Source organism: Pollachius pollachius (genome assembly GCF_949987615.1).
Source record: "Pollachius pollachius genome assembly, chromosome: 5".
Taxonomy (NCBI): Eukaryota; Metazoa; Chordata; class Actinopteri; order Gadiformes; family Gadidae; genus Pollachius; species Pollachius pollachius.
In genome coordinates, this window is record NC_136938.1 from 20,033,768 (window position 1) to 20,055,441 (window position 21,674).

At 42.9% G+C, this 21,674-nt stretch overlaps 1 protein-coding gene across 2 annotated transcripts; it reads left to right on the plus strand.

Moving 5' to 3' along the window:
* Positions 1 to 5,859: 5,859 nt before the first annotated feature.
* pax6b (paired box 6b) lies at positions 5,860 to 20,111 on the plus strand (the record flags this gene model as incomplete). 2 transcript variants are annotated; one of them, XM_079736096.1, is made up of 12 exons in its annotated part: positions 5,860 to 5,872; positions 8,913 to 8,966; positions 12,278 to 12,408; positions 12,771 to 12,812; positions 12,903 to 13,118; positions 13,753 to 13,918; positions 17,475 to 17,633; positions 17,817 to 17,899; positions 18,031 to 18,181; positions 18,686 to 18,798; positions 19,146 to 19,287; positions 20,026 to 20,111. In XM_079736096.1, the coding sequence occupies 12 exons, from the start codon at positions 5,860 to 5,862 to the stop codon at positions 20,109 to 20,111; spliced, it is 1,356 nt and encodes a 451-aa protein (XP_079592222.1). The 2 variants fall into 2 exon arrangements, with proteins under 2 accessions (XP_079592222.1, XP_079592223.1); XM_079736097.1 differs by lacking the exons at positions 5,860 to 5,872; positions 8,913 to 8,966; positions 12,771 to 12,812 and having other exon boundaries at positions 12,280 to 12,408; positions 12,903 to 12,917.
* Positions 20,112 to 21,674: the final 1,563 nt, after the last annotated feature.

Genomic DNA, 21,674 nt, shown 5'->3' on the forward strand with positions numbered 1-21,674 from the left:
CTTAAATTGGGAAACGGTAATGTAATATTAAAGGAATGGCGATTACAGGGCTATTCCTAAATATAACTGTACCTTTAAAAGTATAATAAAGTAATATTTGCCATACTTTTTGATCAACTTCAGTTCCCAAGGTAATTTAAATGTTTGCATTTTTTTCTTGGTATGAAAAAAGTTTAAACAGTGTGCAACGTATAAAGAGGGTTTAAAGTCCATGTTTCCCGTACTGGTCCAGTATATTGTGGGCCGGTGTGTGTACTCCACATGTACCTTCCACTCCCCGAGTCTGTGCACTTCTGTCCAACTGGTGACGTCGAACCGTCGCTCCAGCCAATCACTGCCAACTTGAGGCTGATGCTAAGGGAAAGTTGGAGGTATAGCGTTGGTGCATTTTTCACTGTCGTTGACATTTCAACTCCACAGCGGATCGAAACGAAGGTTATAATCGGGGCAACCGGTTTTCTCTTATTTACACACAGAGACAACTCTATTTCTATATACGGGATAGCGGTCGCCAAGGTGTCAGAAGTCTGCTCCCTGTAACTGGTGAGTTTAAACATTTTTATACTTTTAAATATATCTATATATAGCCTATATAAGTTTCACCACGTATACCTTAGACTGTGATCCGTTCATTCCATAAACTCTTACTGTAGCGGAGATGCGCTTGTATATGTATGTGGGTTATAAGGCTCCTACATGCATGGTCAGTGAAAAGGATGTTAGGATGGTTTCATGTTACTGTTACTAGCCCACAATGCACAGCATGGGAAGCGTAAGCTGACTTTTTTTTGTTGTCATCTATCAAAGATTCGCTTGGCGTGTAATTAGCGGAGGTATCGCGCGCACGTCGCTCCTCAAAGTGCGCCTGTGAGACGAACGCAAAGGCTACACGCGCGTGGATATATGAGTACAGTGGATGGATGGGACCTGCGTTAAACTCTGTGTGTTAGAAAAATATATAGCAATCATCGGTGGACTAATTCAATGTAATAACACAAGGACGCACAGTAGGCTATGCCATTGACATTAAATGTAATGGGAATGAGTATTACAAATCGGTAAATCTTCTTTAGTGTACAGGCTGTCATTAAATTAAAACCCAAAAAGTAGTCATTCAGGCAACATAAGCACATTTGGCAATTTAAACTTATATTTGATAGGCCTATGTTACAAGTCCTTTAATATTTTGATTAATTATAGGCTGATAATATACTTTAATAAAAAAGTAGCAGCAATCCCTGGATGCTCCAATAACGCGTGACTAAAGTAAAGGTAGGCTAGTATCCTCATCGGTAGTAATCTTCTCAATAGACAATGTAAGGATAATTGTGTATCTTTGAGAGGGTTATGTTGTGGTACAGCGTTGGCCCCTGTCACGCTGGCCAAGCAGCGTTTTGACAGAAGGCGACGCCTGACGACTACAGCAGCATCCGGCCAGAAGAGGGCTTCTGAGCTCTCTGAGTTTCACTTCTCACTTATTTCTCGGGCTCGTTCACCAGATACCCAAATAATCAGCAAACAATTTAAACGTACATAGTTCAATGAACTATTGTTCTGTAACATTAGAGGGCTCTACTTAATATTTCGATCATTTTGAACATATTTTAAAAAAATGTAGATTGAATGTTGTTTATACTTTTTTATTTAGCATACACAATGTTTGTAAATGAGTGTCGGTTGCCAGTGGATATTACTCCAAATAAATGTGATGCAGAAACGGTAGCCTTTTATAGGTCAACTAACATTGTAACAATATAAGTGTGTAATTAGGCCTATTTTATATTATTATTATTATTATTATTATTATTATTATTATTATTATTATTATTATTATCATTATCAGTCGACTATTCAACAAAAAATCCAACGACAGCACACAATAGGCTAAACAAATTTGGACGAGGATGCAATGTTGACTATTATTTTTTTAAATAACTACCTCGATCATGTATTTTGTTGACATAGTATACTCATGACAGCAAAATAATATGTAGGCCAAATTATATGAACGTATATTAATCAATAATAATATATGCAAGCCTATTTATACACATGAAAATAATTCTTAGGATAAAATACTATATGTTAATAATTAGTCTACGTGTTATTCAAATAGAATAACACGAATAATACTACATTGGTGATAGTCGTGCAGTGGCATTGTTTGTTTGCCTTTATGTGTTGTCATGTTGAATAGGAGTATGAATATTAGTGGAATAAGTAGAACATTAGCATATTTGTTGCACATATGATTATCCATGTCCAATGAATTCAATGCTATAGCCCACTATTGATTTCTTTAGCATAGAGCTACAAACGACTATACAATATTGGGGTTGTAAAAAAAACAAAAACGGAGAAACGACCCCTGTAATGGATGACTGTTGTTCTTTGCCCATTATTATATAATTACTATAGATGATAAAGCTCGCCCCGCCCCCACCGCTCCCATTGGATGTCCTTTTAATTTGGATAAATCAAGTGAACCCAGTGCCAACATCTTTCATTGTTTATGTTCTCGTCCCCTTTAACGTGGAAAACCACGTCCGATTGTTTTTCTAGTTGTTATAGGACTAAAGCAAAGAAAAAGAAAAAAAAAAGACCCATTCTGCCTCAGGGGAAATAGCTACAAGATTAGGGCTTCTTTTCAGGACCTGTGACATTAGTTGTCGCTAATCCGAATTGGGTCTAATTGCTTTCTGACTTTACCCTGTGCGTTTCAGCTGGGACACGCCATCCAAACTACACGGACCTTTTAATAGAATAACACATACACATAGTTTTCCCCTTCTGCCATCTCATTGGAGTCCACCGTATATGGTGGTCCATTAAAACACTTCCACTTGGCCTGCAGGGACGAGTGAAGAAAAGCAGAATTCATGCGAAAATGAGACAACGAATTAGTTCTCAGAGCGGATTTACATCTTAACTAAGGACATCAATAATCTATTGGATGTATTGTTTTCCAAAGAAAACTACTCGACACACCCATCGGGGAAGCATTCTCTGGGCGCATCATTTAGCTGTGTGAAGTTTCTCAGTTGTAAAATGTAACAAGTGGGTGGCAGTACAATCTGAACGAGTAGCCTAATGAGTTTAAGCTGCAGGAGAGCGTTTGCAGGAAGTAAACCTGCATTCTAATCAATGCATATGCATGGCCACATGCTAGTGTGGAGCTTTTAGTTATCCCCATTAGCCAGAGGAAACGACAGTGGTTTAAGTTGTCTAGAGATCTAGAAAAGTTATGTTGAAGGGAACACAATAGCCAATATTTACACTTAAAAAAATATTATTTCACCACATACAAAAAAGAAACCAAAAAAACAAAAACTTTTAAATCGTTCTACTTTTTTAATCTCCCATGTAGTTATAATCGTTAATAACAATGCTGCAGGACAATATTTGAAGAAAGTAGAGCCCTCGTTGAATGTAACACCACGCACACCCCATTTCCATACGTAGCCCTAATAGTGTGGCGGTACTTTCTACAAGTAGTTATCTGCCCCCCTGCAGTCTGCATTATTTGACAGGCCACGACACATTGAGCGTAAACCTCGCCAAGCCACCAGTCTAAATGACTGGAGACAATGCAGGAGTAGAAACAGATGAATTTGCTCGTTTAGTTTACGGGCTGTTGGTAGAAAGTATTGGCTGGAGTGTTCTTCCTCACCGCGGGACTCTGGGGGACAGTTTGAGCCGGTCCCCTCGGCTCATTATCTCACTGGGGCCCATTCAGGCCTCGCAGTCCCCGCTCCTCCTCCTCCTCCCTCTCCCCTCTCCCTGGCAGCGTCGTTTGTCTACTCATTGAACCCGTAGTCAGGAATGCAATGGTTGTTAGGGAGCCCTCTTTCACCTCCGAAGTGGTTTATTGATGAGCTCTGACTTCTCCTACTTTTTCACATGTCAAAAAGAGTCAAGTGTAGGCCTCCATGACTTCATTTCATGTAGCCTACCCCACCTAAAAAAAAAAAAGAGGAAAAAAAGAGGGGAGAGAGCCTTCGGGTTCCCCGACCCTCCCCCTGCTTGCTCTCTCCCCTTCGTGTCCCCGTTATGTACCCCTTCTTTTTTTTGCTTTAGTTTGGCCCCAGATTCATACAGCTCGTTTTCCTCCCTTTCTTTCTGTCAGCGCTGGTTCTTTGAAACAGGACCGACGGGGTTCCTCCGTCCTCGGGCTGGTGCTATACCCGGCGCTCCTCCTCCTCCTCCTCCACAGAGGAGGAGGATATTCAAACACGGACCCACAACAAGGCCTTTGCTTTTTGGGTGCGCTGAGGTGTGCATTAATAGCTCATCATTCAACCGGAGCGGTTCGGGAGCGTGTGGTCATGGTTACACATGGTCATTTGCTCTACTCTGTTTACGCGTGCTATTTGCTGTCAGGTCATACGAGTGACGTCGTCGACGTGCCTCGCCAATGTGCTCATAAAAGCAACGCTGAGCCCTGCTTGAACACGGCTCGTCGTGCACGCTGGGGGATCGTGCACGCGCACGCTGTTGACACGGGGGTCCGCCTGTTCACCCAAGGTGATATCCAAAACAGTCAACAAAAGCACGTGGGGAAAGGGCGCATTGTTATTAAAGTGCGAGTGAGCCACTCATCTATCAAGTGCACTTGATGTAAGAAGGCCCTTCATGACCCTACAGCCTACTTAAGGGCTAGAGTGAAAAAGGTAGACATTATTTACTCTTCACGAAATAAGAATTGATAATCAATTAAGCACCACGTGTCAAAAGAGGAAAGGTATACATTTCAAAAACGTGTAAGCTCTAACGAAAACTCATCATTGGAGTTTAATAGCAGATAATTTAGGATCTTAAATATAAGACACAATTGAAAATGAAAATTCTTGAAAATGCTTATTATTGAATGGGACATATTTAACTGTATCTGGCGCATGGCTTAAGACTTTTAACAGTTAAAAGTGCCTTTCTTAAGTAGGTCTATCCCGTCTAGCCTCGTGCTTTCCCCCAAGTTTCAGCAGAAACGTGTGTGAGACTCCTAGCGCGGACCCAATTCAGCCCACAGAGAATGGAGCCTTTCCATCAAACGGGCATTTCCGAGGCAGTTGCTTTGCATAGGGCAATATTCAGCAACTGAACGAAGGGTATTTGCATGCGTGGGCTGATTAGTGGCTTGGAAGACGAGACCCCCTCCCCTTTTTTTCTCTCTTTCTCCCTCTCTCTCCCCCTGGTTCGGCCCTGTTTCCCGCCCTGGCCGAGGTAGGGGGAAGTGTTTATATGGGGAATGATGACAGGGGTCGGGTCGTGCTAATGGGCCAGTGAAGAGTGGTGGTGGAGGGGGGCTGCAGTGAGGCACACACACACACACACACACACACACACACACACACACACACACACACACACACACACACACACACACACACACACACACACACACACACACACACACACACACAGAGAGCAGACCAGGAACACATATATTAATACACTTGTTCCGTCACCAATCAGCATAGGTGTGTTCATTCTCTTACCCCCACCCTCCTCCTCCTTCTACCACTCTCCCTCCCTCTCCCTCTCTCTCGCTCTCTCTCTCTCTCTCTCTCTCTCTCTCTCTCTCTCTCTCTCTCACACACACTGCCTCGCTCTCTCATTCGCTCGCTCGCCCACTCACACGCGAGTGCACATTCTCGAGTGCACAACTCCGTGGTCCTGACATCTGAGTTCACTGTCAATCTCTGTCTCCCTCGCAGGGATACCCCTTCCATCTCCGCGGAGCACCGCTGGAAACTATTTTTCTTCCCATAAACTTCCGAACGAGACCGATCCACACTCGCACCTTTCTGCTTGGAGAACTAATAGCTTTATTCGCTAAGGAGTTGGAAAACACGTCGCAGTATGCCACAAAAAGGTAAGACCATCTCAGAAAAAAAGTTTGTTTGCCGTTGCTTTATCACAGCATCCGTAGAACGGAGCAGTATACATAGGCTGCAATGCAAATTATTACGAGTATTATGTACTAGGGCTAAAAAAGCGGGGGTAGGCCAGTAGCAACCAAATCAGGAGTTTTATTATTTGTGTTCTAACTATGGGCAAATGGGATTTGAACATAGCAGCACTGAGACGCGGTGGCTGTTTTGTTATCGTGGGGTTTGCAGCCATGATGTCAAGGAACGAACAGCCCTCAGCGTCGCTATGCGTTTTCTTTGGTCTTTTTTTGGTGTGTGTGGTTGCGTTTTGGCGTACGGATATTGTACCGTTTACTTCTGACGGCTAGAGTAAGACGACGCATTAGGCCGGGACAGTGATCATCGTGGCGAATGGGGCGCAATGACCCGTTGAGAGAAAGTGTCAGTCTGATTCCCACAGGCGAGTCACTCAAGCGCCTTCTCAAAAAGAATCATCCATGTTTTTATTATTAAATATAATTTTTAGCTTTTATGGAAAAAATCATTAAGATACATCGAAATCTAGGTTGTGGTTTTAAGGCAATTTCAGTCTTTCGTCTCATGTCAATTTAATTTATGCGGCTATGCTGTACAGGCCCTTAACTAGGCTGTATATCGATAATAGTCATGTGCAATTACATTATTACAATAAAAAGTGAATTTACCATGGGTTAATATAGGTTATCGTTGGGCAACGTTGTTCGGCAACTTTAAAAAAAACAATGATTAGGCCGAGACAAAACATACAATTTTTAAAAATATATAAAAAAAGGAGAACAATTTAGCAATTATAGGACCGACTGCAATGACTAAGTCAACCAAAACAGAAGGCTAATGGTAAAGGCCTAAAATTAATATTATTATAATATTACATATCGTTTTTAATTGTATTATAGGCTACATTTAGAAGTAGGGAGATTTTTGTAAAAAATAGGCCTTCATGTTCTCGTTGACGAGCAGCCTATATAGCGTGCAAATGTTCCAAATTAAATAATATCTGAGCCCGTGTGAAGTTACTGGTGCTGCTCAAGAGCTGAGACTAGGATCATCCCTTCTCCAATATTATGACCACGGAATCAAACAGCCAGCGTTGAAATGGTGTGCTGAGACTTTATTGTTACTCACACAAAAGAAATGCAGATTCGATATTAAACGAATCTCAATAACAACAACAACGTTAAAGATTACGACGTCAAATAAATGATTAACCACCAGACCTTACGAGAAACAAAATGCCAAACGTGGTCTTAAACTCACCGGTAGCCTATGCGCTGCAGAAGGGCCTCAACTCTACCCGTGGAACTCGGTTATACCTAATATTTCACATTACAATCGGTCCAAATGGATTCTTTCATTGCTGATGCCAAATAGGCTAATGTAGGCTTACCTCTTTCGTCCAATGTGAAGGAATCCGCATTTGATTAATGTATGCACACACACAACACGCGCGCGCGCGCGCGCACACACACACACACACACACACACACACACACACACACACACACACACGCACACACACACACACACACACACACACACACACACACACACACACACACACACACACACACACACACACACACACACACACACACTATTGCTGTTATAATTAATTAACGCGCTGAACTTCAAATGCGATGGTTTGTCTCACCGTGGGGTCTCTGAGATATAGTCTATTAAACGTCAGTAGTGCGCGTCTCGGTACCCAACCAAACTTAGCGTCGAAGGAGAAAATGAAAGTTCAGACGTTTCCCTCACTGGCCCCCTTTTTAGCAGTCCTATTCAATGGCCTCTTTATTGCGTTTGTCTTTTCCCAATTGAGCGCCCTACTGGGCTCTTGTGTCGTTTACACCCCCCTAACAACCTGCACTAGCAACACAATATAACTACCAAATATTTATAACAAGAAATTACTTTTTATTTCTAAAAAGGAAGGCCAACAAAAAAAAACACATTCACGCGCAAGCCGCGAGGTCACGGTCGTCAGTGGTGACACTGAGGTGTGGAGGCGAGGCTGTGGGTCCGATCCCCGAGGGGGTGGCTGCATGCCTTCGGCTCTTTGTATTTTGAACTTGTTGGTACGTTTAGTAGGAAGCTGTGTTGCTAGCCGTGGAGGCAGAGTCCTCGCCCCGGGTGCGAGTAGCGCAGCAAAAAAGGGCGCATTGTTGGGATTCGGCGAGCTTTGTGCGCCACTTTCTACCCCCTTCTGCTTTACACTTTTACAGAGTAGAGCAGTGGGCTCTGCAGCGTGTGTCACTGTACACCCTCCACGACCAGAGCCTGGGAAATAAGATATTATAAGCTGAACATGCATGCTGTTGCTGTGACGAATGGTTAAACTAAACAATGACCCCGAAGCGTTGCCAAAACACCTACAACAAAAATAAGAAATATAAAAAAAATAGCCATATATTTACAAACGAAAAAAAAAAGTCAAACACTATAACAGGTTGCAGCAACTCTGTTTTAGGCCTAACAATGTAGCATTGAACGCAATTGCACGCAACAAAACAGGCTCACAGCAATAATTAAAACTTGTTCCGCGTTAGTGGCTAATTATTGGATTTATTAGTTCAATAGGAAGGTAGAGCATAATTCCAGGGGCCGCGTGGTGCAGATGTATAGGCACACAGTGGATGTGCCTCCACTAATACATTGTTTTGCTTTGTCCTTTAGGGAAACATTAAGTTAACGGCAGATGCTTGACTAAATTGTCAACTCTTTGTCCAGGCAAGTTTAATACTAAAATATATACACCCAATAAGGATTTAATATTGTTCAATTGAAAAAACAAAACAAAAAAAAACAGACCCTCCGACAAAATCCAATGGAATTCAAAATTAACCAAAAAACAACGATGTTGTGTTTTTATTCGGCAACAAAACAATCCAAAATAAATAAATACATAAAAGCCCCTCCCCCCCTCCGAAAAACACATACAGCCTATCCTAATGTTTACCTTTTGATGCTAACAAACCTCATTTATTTCCTTGTGACGTTCAGAATACCACAACCAAGCCACGTGGGAGTCTGGCGTTGCCTCAATGATGCAGAACAGTAAGTTATTTTTTACATTTACACCATTCTTTTGCCATCAATCATTCCTTTCAAACCGCTAATTCTAATGTAACTGCATGGAAGCAACACCCACTGACATTATGCATCTGGTGGTTAACATCAATCACTGATATGGAACATGTTTTTTACAGGAAAACTTCTATATTCATACGTAGGTTTTTATATATTTAGATAATGGCAGGTATGTGGTTAATGGTCGGTTTTATTGGCGTTAATTTATTCATGACAATGACAGGTACGCTAGTTATTTTTTGAACAAGTTAATCATATGTCGTTCTGTTCAACGTAGAGACGGAGAGGAGGGGGGAGGCGGGGAGCGAGAGCACAGGGAGTGGGGCTGAAAGGGAGATATTTTCTTTCTGCTTGAGTTGGTATTAAATAATTGCACAGCCGTCTGCATTAGCGCCAGAGCTCGCTTCCAGGCTGCATACGAGATTAACCGGATAGAGGGGCCTGCATGAAACATGAGGGCTAGCAATAATGCCTTATGTAGATTAGCCAGTATTATTTTATAGACACAGACTAGTTCACCTGAAAAGAACATGTTCATATCAAAGCAATAGCCCTGCCTGTTTGGCGTACACACAGCACCGCAACCCACTTGGTACAGGCCTCCTCATAATGAGGCTGTTGTCGTGGGTGTGTTGTCACAGAAAACACTTAAAAAAACACACACACATTAGATACATTTGCTTTTTTGCTTTGATTTTGTTATCATTTTTAAATACAATACTACATGTTTGAAATGGCACATACGATTTTGACTTGTGATATTGACTTGGCATAAACTGAAAATTGAAACAAATGATGAACATAAAACATTTTTTCTCTTGCTGCTGGACAAGAGGTGTATGACATCTGTGATGAAGGTGTGTGGAATGACTTCCTCCTATTATTCTCCTCACCTTGATGACGTGTCTGTGATGTAACCTGTGCGCATTATAGTCTGAAACCATATGTTTTGAATTCAGTGTGAGAACACATGACGATTAGCCTCTATGATGATGCATTTGTGTTGTTGTAGCTATATCTCTGAGTGCCATGATTATTAAATGTTTTTTTAAAATACAGTATAAAGTGTAAACTGCTAACACATGAATGGATGAATGTCTCCTTATGAGTCTAATTACGGTGTCTCCTCGACCCCAAAATACACAGAGCTCGTATTGTCAGGCGTCGACCCAATCATGACTGACTGGGGCTGATTGGGTGGCGGCTCTGCTTTATTGGGGGGGTGATAGTGCCTTATCAAAGCTGAGGACAATACCCCGAGCTCCTGCTTTGCTTCGGATTGATGTTAATGGGATGCTCCCCTGGCTCGGCGTGTGATGTCTGGTGCGAATTGCCGAGGAGATATCATTGGGCCCGGCCCTTTGGGTTGTCTAAAGGTCGCGGCGGCCTTGGTGGCTTTTGTGTTAATAACTCCTGGGTGTATATGGTGGGGAGCGTCCAAATTGACACCATATGTTTTCCTATTAGTTGACTTGCAATAGAATACAAGGCGCATAATCAGCGCCAGCGGGCGAGATCGACTGCCGGCGCTTGAGGGAATTGGGCCATGATTAAGTCTTAACCTTCGGATAGTTTGATTTCCATGTAATGTCCTTATCTGACGGTTTTATCGATCAGCGGATTTATATGATAGGGATAAATCAGGGCTGATAGAGCAACACGGGGAGACCCGTGGAGCATGTCTGTTTAATGCTGCTAGGCCAATTCCAGCGTAAGAGCTCTATTAATTCCACTTAATCCTGGAATTACCAAAAAGCAAGAGGGATGATAATGGATTTACTATTAATTAGATTCAGTTTGGAGGATTATTACACTTTGTGGCCAAAGAGATGCGTAATTTCTTTGAACAGATTTTAATTAAAGTGCGCATGTTGTTTAGGATGATAGAAACAAATGCAATCTGCATTCTATGCAAAACACAACCATTTCATAATAAAATTCCCAAGAAAGGACTGCCTACCGATTCACACAACAGGGTTGTGGTGGCTATGAGCATTTGTTGTCAAATAACAAACAAGAGGGGGAAAAAAAACGACATGTCAGTTTTAATATGTTCAGAGCCCAGGCGCGCCCTCGTTCCCGTGACCGCGCGTAGCCCCTGGCCACCTTAAAACCAAGCCTCCCTCCAAGGGTAAACGAGTAGCGTCCAATTGTGTCTGAGTGATATCCAAATGCAGACAGAAAGGGTCGTTTTATCATGCTACTATTTGTCGTGACGATGCGATGTTGAAAAGCAGAGCGGCGTCATAAAGTGACATGCCTGCCACAAGTGCTCCAACTGATCTTCGCAATGAGCCTTCCATGCATGATCCGAGGCGACTTCCGCCTATTCCCAGAAATTAAGCTCAAACTTGACGTGCAGCTAGCTTTATTTTAAAGACAAATGTCAGGCAGGCTCATCATATTTCCCCCCTCTTCTATATTCGGAGCTTATTTATTGCTAAGGAGCCTGTGCTCCCGGAGTCAATGCAGCGGGCGGCTGTGCAGGGGAAGGGAGACGAGACACGGAGCGCAGCTCAGCCACTCCGGGGACTCCTCGTTCCCTTATCGCTTCAGGTTTGCGCGCTTATTCATGCACTTTTATATGCTTTGCAGAACGAAACGGCGGTTTAACTTGACTTTATATCGGTATTTTAAATAGATAATTACAGAACGGAGGCTTTGGTTAGGTTTTTGGATAGGGATAGCCTAGGTCGTGGTGGCTGATGCTTGTTTCAGGTTGTTGTTTTTGGGAGTTTGTTCGTCTTCGGAGATGTTGCGTTGAATGAGACTATCAAGGTTGGCTACGAATAATAACAATTTGAAGGGTTTTGGACTTTTTTTTGGTAAATGTTGTTGGTATAGACATCGCATGCTGCTTGACCGAAGGGGTAGATAGCGTCTCAAATGGTTGATTTCATTAGTTGAATGGAGATGTTTGGGTCAATGTTATGCATGTGTTATTCAATTACTGCGCTGTGTTGTGTCCTGAGTAAGGTTGCACTGAGCGGGAAAAAACTCGGTATCTGTTATTTATTAGCCTACTAATAGGCCAACAAAAAAATATACATAGTCCGATTTATTATGTTAGCACAAAATATAGTAGGACATTTATACATAGGTCACTAACTTTAACCCTATTAGCCGGTTTATGTTGCATCCTTAACTTTATTTTAATAACTTAATCCCTCTTCATTATTTAATATTTGATAAAATAATAAAATGATGAAAATGTTCTTGTTATTTTTTCTTTCTTTTGGAAACGGTGATTTGACTGCAATGCATTTTTCTTCATGTAGGTCACTCTGGCGTGAACCAGCTGGGCGGTGTGTTCGTTAACGGTAGACCGCTACCGGACTCCACCAGGCAGAAAATAGTGGAACTCGCTCACAGTGGCGCGCGGCCGTGTGATATCTCCAGGATTCTGCAGGTGACTTGGGCACTCTGCATTTACTTCGTTGTTTAAAAAAAAATAAAAATACATGGATTTGTTTTCTTTGTCATTGCACTTTTTAAAAAACATTCGTTAAATTGTGCATATTATGTACGACAATTGCTTCATGTAAAGGTTCAGTATTCGGTAAAGTATTGTACACCTTTTTTATTAAAGTATTACTGTTCTTAAAAAGAGGCGTAATAGAGCCTTATAATAAAATGGGCCTACGCATTTTGACACATAATGTTAAGACCAAAAATATGGTTGGCTTAAAAGTCCACCTGCTCTTATAAGAAGAGCCGGTCTGCAGTAGGGTGCCTAATATACCAATCAAGGCATATTTTCTGTGTTTATAGACCCATGATGGTGCAAAAGTCCAAGTGCTGGACAATGAAAACGTAAGCTTATAATTGTTTGACGACATTATATTTTTTTCGCAAATTGTCCTAAATAATGTATGTGAATTGTGTCTTTTGTTTCCTATTTAGGTGTCCAACGGTTGTGTGAGCAAGATTCTGGGCAGATACTATGAAACTGGCTCCATACGACCGAGAGCAATAGGCGGTAGCAAGCCTAGGGTAGCCACTCCAGAGGTGGTCGGTAAAATTGCGCAGTACAAGCGGGAGTGTCCGTCTATCTTCGCGTGGGAGATCCGTGACAGACTTCTGTCAGAGGGAGTCTGCACCAACGATAACATACCAAGTGTGAGTATATCACTGTAAAATGTGTTGCATGATTTAATTATTTACATGGAATGACTTCTCATATGCAGCTGTTGGAAAGATGATCAGCTAACCATTTCGTCATGGACTGTCTGTCATTTGTAAGGATAGCCCTGCATGATAGTATCCCACAACTTACCAAAATTGCAATTGACAAAATGTTCAGCATATTTATGTTAAGCATTTCCTTTGATTTTGACAGTACACACACATGTACACACGCACACAACTATGCACCAATGCGCGCGCACACACACACACACACACACACACACACACACACACACACACCCACAATGGCACGCACGTACACACACACACACACACACACACACACACACACACAATGGCACGCGCACACACACACACACACAGACACACGCACACACACACACACACCCACCATGGCACGCGCACACACACACACACACACAGGCACACACACACACACACACACACACACACACACACACAACCACATACAGGTGTATCCCGCTCTACCTGTCTGTTATTTTCCTGGGCGCCTGCACCTATACAAGCCACAACCCCAGATGCCCCCAGTGATCCCTCACTTTCCCTTTCACTTCAATAAGACTGTACCATTGGCCATTCACAGGTCTCGTCGATAAACAGAGTGCTACGCAACCTGGCTAGTGAGAAGCAACAGATGGGTGCAGATGGCATGTATGACAAGCTGAGGATGCTCAACGGTCAGACAGGAACTTGGGGGACCCGGCCAGGCTGGTACCCCGGAACGTCGGTGCCAGGACAGCCCAACCCAGGTGAGCATCCCTATCCCAGAGGGGAGACGGGAGGGCTGGGGGGGGGGGGGGGGGGGGGTAGGGTGGGCCGCAAGGGTGCATAGCCACACACAGCTATGCACGCATGGCAGACTGGACTCAAACACACAAACACACACACAGTGGTTCCGGTACTGCGGGGCGGTATGAGAACCAGAGGGGGCTTCATAAGTTCTCTGATGTAACTGAGTTCAGTGCATTCGTATGCCAGTTGAAAACAACATTGGCTAAGTTCCCTCTAAGGCTATCGCCATATGTCTCAACTAATAATACAATGGTATTCTCTCATGCACATTGCATGTTCACCATCCACATTATGCAATCAAAAGGTCAACATGGGCTCTGTGCTAACGTGTACGGTCAGACTGTGTGTTGTCATACAGTTTATCCGTAGTGCGACCCCATTCTCTCACCGACCATATCGGGCGGTTCTCGACCCCCTTTCCGTCCTGGCGAGGTGCGTAGTCTCCCGGCAGCCTGGCCCATTAACGCTCCGAGCTGGAGCAGGACGAGTCAATGGAAGGAGAGGCAGTATGCCTGGGCGGTCTGAAAGGGCCGCACTGTCCCAAACAGGGATGTGCGTGACAGCAGCCGGCGCTTTGAGCAGAGGTGTCCGTCCATCCTGGTTCATCCTGGACCTCTGACGAGGGACGAGGCTGCTGGGGCTTTGTGCTGGGATCCCCAGCACAAAGGAATGTTTCCCTTCACACGCAATGATGGGTTATGGGAACAGTTTGCGGTGTGTGTAATTGCTCATTAGGGAGGGCTTTGTCTCGCGTTATGGCAACATGCATGAGCATGGAAGAGAGACAGTACATACACTGCAGAAAGTTCAGTGTTTGTTTTTTTTTTTTTCCTTTCGTTGCCATGCAGGCCTCGTACAAGCAGAGTTATGTGGTTCTTGCAATGGCACCTGTACGTTTTAGGGCCATTTCATGGATCAAGGCAAGCAGGGGAACGATTTCTACTTTTCTGTGTTGTGATTATTCAATTGATTGTCTGCAGCCATTACAATAATCCTAATTAAACACTGATAGTAATTAGAACAACATAAAGAATACAAATGATTATTAGTTATTATTATGAATATTATAATAATGATTATTATTATTATTATTATTTTTATTATTATTATTAGTTGTGGTAACGTTATTATAATTTTAAACCAATTTCGATGTTTGCTTTCGTTTTTGTGCATATAGCAGGTAAAAATAATAATCGAATACACACATAAATATATATGATACTTTTTTGTATATACTTGCTATTATAAGCAAACATTGACAATAATAATAATAATAATAATAATAATAATAATAATAATAATAATAATAATAGGCCTAATAATAATAAAATTAATAATAATAGGCCTAATAATAATACAATTAATAATACAATCGTTTTGTCTTAAATTCATCTGCAATTAGAGGAAACTGTTGTTCTGGGGCAACGAAAATATGTTGTCCATCTGACAAGAACTAAGTAACCATATATAATGGTTACATAGAGAATGACGGGGCCCCATTGACAACTCTATCGAGAGTGGGGCGAATAAAAACTCTCCGATTTTGTCTTTTATCTCTTTCTCTTTTGCCTGGGTCGGCTATATAGCACTAAATCCCGTCTATAGGATTTAGTTTCTCACTTTCTCTTTCAGTTTAAGCGGTTTCTCAAGAGTGTTTTGATCTGGTCTCTGCAGCTGAAAGGTGCCGCAATTGGTTCGGTATCTCTTTTGCCGCTTTTCCGCCTCACTGACCGAGACATCGTGATACTAAAGAATGAGTTTATTTCCCAGCGCTTTTATAAAGAAAACAAATCCCAACCGAGCGTCAGTGGGTCTGGCAGACAGATAATAGGCTGCACATTCACTCCTTTTTATGGATTATCCGTAGTGAAGAAACAAATAGCCTGCTCACAGGCTATAGAGGAAATACTGCCGAAAATATTCAGCAGCAAAGATGTAAAGCAAGTATTAACATTCACATATTCTCAAATGGGGCTTGCTATATCCAAACATTTCTTCTTTGCCAAGCATTTTTATTTCTCCCCCATATTCTGGTGAGGATAGAATATAGTGATTTTAGTTGAATAAATTAGGCCTGCAAAAACTATCCCGATGCGCCTGGTAATGTTCCTTAACATGCAAAGGCCTGGGCTTCTTTCAGTCGAAAAATCCCACATGGACTGGATAACAACGATAGTTAATGATCTCCAAATCCCAAGATCTATCCACTCCTAGACATTTTAAAGCTACATTAAACCCAACCTGTTCCTGGGGTTTCCACAGAAACACTCCCAAAAAACAATCTGTCAAATTATTGCATCAAAACATGCGCGCACGAGCACGCACAGCCCTGCTTAATTTCGCATTAGCTTCTCGGCGTGATAATGATGTCCAACAACAAGACAGACATTAGTCGATAAGCCTCGCCCTGTAAAAACTGAAGGGCCTTCAGGGCCCTACCGCGCACAACCAGGAGCAGTGAATAGATTGGCCTTATTTGGGTTGTTCAGGGGCCTTGCATGCTCTCTCCTCACTCATTTGTTTCCAATTGAAGACAAAAATCCTGACTGGCATGTCGCCGGCCGGGGGACGTGATTAATGATGGTAGTGGATAAGGGTTAACACACTAGACTCAAAAGTCCTGTTGACTGGGATCCCCGCGCAACACAATGCAGGAGCACTATAGCCCTGCGCGCCTCAAGAGAGAGAGAATCCTTTTGTCATCCGCTCCAATAGTGCCCCCTCCCATATATTACGGCCCCGCGAAAGGTTTCGCTGGTCGTCCCTCGCTGTGTCCATAGTTTAATGGTTTCCCTTACTCCTATAACGGCATTGTATCATTGTGAAAAGCGTCTTCTACTATTCACAAGTTGGTGGTCAACTCAATGGCTGTACCGCCGCCCATATGGGGGGACGACCATTGAAGCGTTGGGTGTGCTTTAAAATAAAAAAGGGCCAGAGAGTTTGGGGTTTTAATACATTTCATAGGCGGTGAAAAGGGGCCGTCCGCATATTGTCACGTTTCTCTTAAGCCATTGAGGACATAAGGCATTGTTTTGGGGGGGAGACGATAAATTGGTGCAACCTTTCTGTGTTTCCCACAATATTTTATAAACAGCTCATAGCAGCCTGGCTCTTTGAATGGGACCTATAGGTATTTGTTTTTAGACAAAGTGCCTTGCTGCCTGTAGGCCTATTATCTTTTTATCTAATCTCAGTAGGCCTAATCGCTCCAGATTTGGTGTTAACCAACCATACACTTGTTAATCCGGGTAATTAGCCTGAAGATGTTGACCTTTTATTAAAAAAACCCTAAACCAAACGTTTTTCTTTTAACGAACTGTGTTATTAGTTATGTGTTTATTTATTGAGGCATTTCATTTATTTATTACATTCTGTGTTTATTCCTATCACCCATGCGTCCAGCTGTTCATTCGTGCGCTGATTCACCATAAATCCTTTATGAACACATTGATGAGGCCCAGTGATGCCCTGCCTCGTGTCTAACGTCCGGCTTTCGTTGCTCTGTTGCAGACGGTTGCCAACAACAGGACGGTGCAGGGGAAAACACGAACTCCATCAGCTCCAACGGAGAGGATTCGGACGAGACGCAGATGCGACTCCAGTTGAAAAGGAAGTTACAGAGGAACCGCACGTCCTTCACCCAGGAGCAGATCGAAGCGCTGGAAAAAGGTCGGAATGCCATACCCCCTTTAAACACCACTCAGTGAATATGCAATTCATTCATCCCAGACATCCGTGAGGCTCTCCAGGCCATTAGCGCCCGGCTTGGCAGTGTTTATATTTAAGCTTTCAGGCCTGTGTCCTTTCCACTGTAGTTTCACTGACACCGTTTGTTGTTCGTTCAATTTACAGAATTTGAACGAACTCATTATCCGGATGTTTTTGCGAGAGAGAGACTAGCAGCGAAAATCGACCTGCCCGAAGCAAGAATACAAGTGAGTTTAGGCCTACGATGGACATGCACATCTACTCTAAACATAAATAAATAAATAAATCTCAATCCACCTTGCAAACTCATGGCAAAGTGTGTGAAGGATGTCCGACTGAGCGCTAAATTTTTCCGCAGGTATGGTTCTCAAACAGGAGAGCAAAGTGGAGGCGAGAGGAGAAGCTCCGGAATCAGCGTCGCCAGGCCAACAACTCCTCCAGTCACATCCCGATCAGCAGCAGCTTCAGCACCAGCGTCTACCAGGCCATCCCGCAGCCCGCCACGCCAGGTAGGGCCCCCTCCAGGTTTTTTTTTTAAACCCTAACCCTTCAGCACTGTTCCTTGAACTTAGCTCGTCATATATAGGCCTATGATTTATTTCAGGCCTTTATAAATAGCCTATGTAAAAGCCTAGGCCTATACAAAATATTTTTTTATTTCTTAAATTGTACATTATTTTATTTATTCTATTGCACACCTATAGGTGTCATTATTGTGACTTGATTCCATTTTTATGACGAGCCTACAGTCATTTTTATATTGATATTTGATTTTATAACGTGTGCTGCGTTTTATAACTGAGTTCAGCAAATGAGCAGCGACGGCAAAACCGCAGTAGTAAAAGTGAAGCTTAAACGTCAATCACCGAAGCCACAAATCTGTCATAACTCACGGGAGCTGTCAAAAGAGCCATCACCCGCGCGCATTACTTAGCGCTAATGAAGCGGTCCATTCCCCTGAAGCATGTTTGGTTCTATTTTATGGTAACCACGTTTTAATCCCCTATCCTTAGTGTCTTTCACTTCGGGGTCAATGCTGGGTAGACCTGACACAGCACTCACGAACACCTACAGTGCGCTGCCTCCCATGCCGAGCTTCACCATGTCCAACAACCTACCTATGCAAGTAAGTAACCATCCGCCGTAAAATGGTCTTCACGCTTCTCTCTATTTAACATGTCTATATAATGACTAGACTTCAACTCCAATTAGCATATTTTAGTGTCCTGGTCAAATGGAGATACATTGAGGAAAAAACAACTCTGGATTTATGATGTTTATTATTATTTCCTATAATTCTTTCTCAACTAAATAAAAATATCCCTCCTCACACAATTACAATAAACGTAATCATTTAGAATCTGACGCCACTGATTGACATCAGTGTCTCTCAAGGCTTATATATACGGCACAGATGTACTGAGCTGAACGATGGTTGGCAAAGCTAACGTCCCATTCTCTCCCCACCTATAGCCCAGCCAGACCTCCTCTTATTCCTGCATGCTGCCTACAAGTCCGCCTGTGAATGGGCGGAGCTACGAAACATACACGCCCCCTCATATGCAGGCACATATGAACAGCCAATCAATGACATCTTCTGGTACCACCTCAACAGGTAGGCAGAAAAGTTTGTTTACCAACACACTTTACAAATGACAAAGCAAAAGTTACCATAAAAAGTATACATCCTGGTAAAACGTCTGCCACCTTTCCTTTAATTCAGGGGTACTACATAGTTAAACGTAAACTGGCTACCTTTAAATAACCATACCCATTCATTATGTTTTATAGCAACTCTTGTCCATATTTATCTCCATTCAAACATCTCCTTATTCTTCTGGATCCATATCTTCACATTGCAGTTTCTTACCCCCAGATGCATAATTGAAACAAATTAATTTCCAACCAAAAGCCATCATGTCACTCCAACTATTCAAGCCAATAGTTTAGTTTCACCCCATTAGAATGCTGTTACCGAGGGCCATACATACTGGTTATAGTCTCGAAGAGTTAATCATGCGTAGCCGAATTTCCTCTGTGCTTAATAGCTAATTAATTTGATTCATTTGCTGTTGTACTGCCTCCGTTTAAATGCCATCGCCGTAGCCCCAATTTATCGAGCTCACTGGCGTATTACTGCGTAACCATCCGCGGAACATTGTGACTCATTACAGTCTCTGCCGGCTCTGCCATCCATTAGCCGGCCCTTCTTGTTACAAGGCCGAAGGCTACAGCGGGCCCTGCTCCACAAGGCCGCAGCACGGCCATCCACACAGCACACTCAAATTGGACCACTGTTGACTTCCACCTTTTTCACTGATGTCATTCCCTCCCGGTCTCTCTCCCTTTGCAGGACTCATCTCTCCTGGAGTGTCTGTCCCTGTGCAGGTCCCAGGGGGCGAACCTGACATGTCTCAGTATTGGTCAAGACTACAGTAGAGAGAAGAGCTACTTTGCCCTGTAACAAGCCCCCAACGCATCCCCCCCCCCCCCCCCAAAACCCCAACCCCTACTACCCCCCAGCCCCAACCCCCCCAGCTCCATCATCGCCCTCCAGAATATGTTCCTCACTCATACACAAGAGAACTGCCAACGATGTGAGGAGAGAGAGACAGTGGATATGAGGAGGAGGAGACTTTGGGAGAGAAACTTTGGAAAGCTGGGCCTTGTTTTGTCGTTGGTCTCCGGTCGGGGGACGGTGCGGCTGTCCTGGCGGCCCCCCACCGCTGCGACGCGATGGAGGGACGTGCACAACGATGGGAGAAACAACAAGGAAGAGAGAAATGGACCTCTGTAAAGTGCCCGTTGTTACATTTTTATGGAACAAAAAATTTATGTTTTCCATTTTTTTTTCTATTTCAAAAAACTTCAGTCAATGTTTCCCCCCCCCCCCCCCCTTTTTTTTTCTCTCTTCTGGTGTGTTTGTAAATGGCCATTTGTATGTTAATATGAGAAAAAAAACAACAAGCAAGATCAAGTACTGATACTAGATGGACGTCTAGCCAACCTTATTTTGGTCTTGGGTTCGCTGCCGAAAAGAGCGCCTGAGACTCTGCCGTGACTATCTTAAAAAAAAAACTGCTTATATCGAGACTTTGTACCAGACTTTGCATGGTCTTGGATGCTGTTGCATATCATTTTAGAGGGGAAGCTGGAGGGAAGGCTCTTATTGTGTTAAAAACCGACAAAAAAAAAACGAAATGAAAAAAAAAAAAACAAATGAAAAAACTAAACTAAAAAAAAACTAAAAACTATTTATTTGTTTTATTTCTGCCGTATGGATCTTAGCAAAGAAAGTTCAAACTCTGTTCCGCCACTGAGGCTGTGGTGCTGGTGCGAATACCATGGTCCAAAAACAAACTGTTGACCCGAGCCTTGGGGCGTACGCGGGCTAATTTGACATGGATGCCAATCATCGGGGGCCCGCAACGGCGCTGTGACGTGCGTACGAAGGGGCCCCCCTGCTAAGAGCCCTGCTTTGGTGGTTCGACCGGCTCTTAGAGGACAGCAAAGAACAGTTCCTGTTGGAGGCAGGGGTGGGGAACGCCTGTAGTCTGTATATGGTAGACTGCGTTTTGGATATAACCCAGTTTGTTTATGTCAAAATGTAAAGTACGTGTCTTCCCTGGGGATCCTTCCCGAAGGATTCCTCTCCAATAAAAGTTGATTTCATTTATATCCCTGAGAATATTCTATAAATGTCTCATGCATCATATAATACATTTCTTTAGGGTCAGGTACAATTGTCTCTTAGGTATAGTTGTATTATAGTGTCCTATGGTCAAAAGATTTGTGCGACTAGAAATATTTAATTCCTATAATTATGATTACATTGCTTGACAAAGTTAAAACATAAGTGTTTGGCAGTCGTTTACAAGTACATATCAGATTTAATCATTGTTGATTGTAAAACAGACCAAAGCCTTTGTATTTCATCGCGTAAACAATGCTTATTTTTTGTTTTTTTCTTTTTATTTGAAAGAGGAGAATATTAGTCTTGTG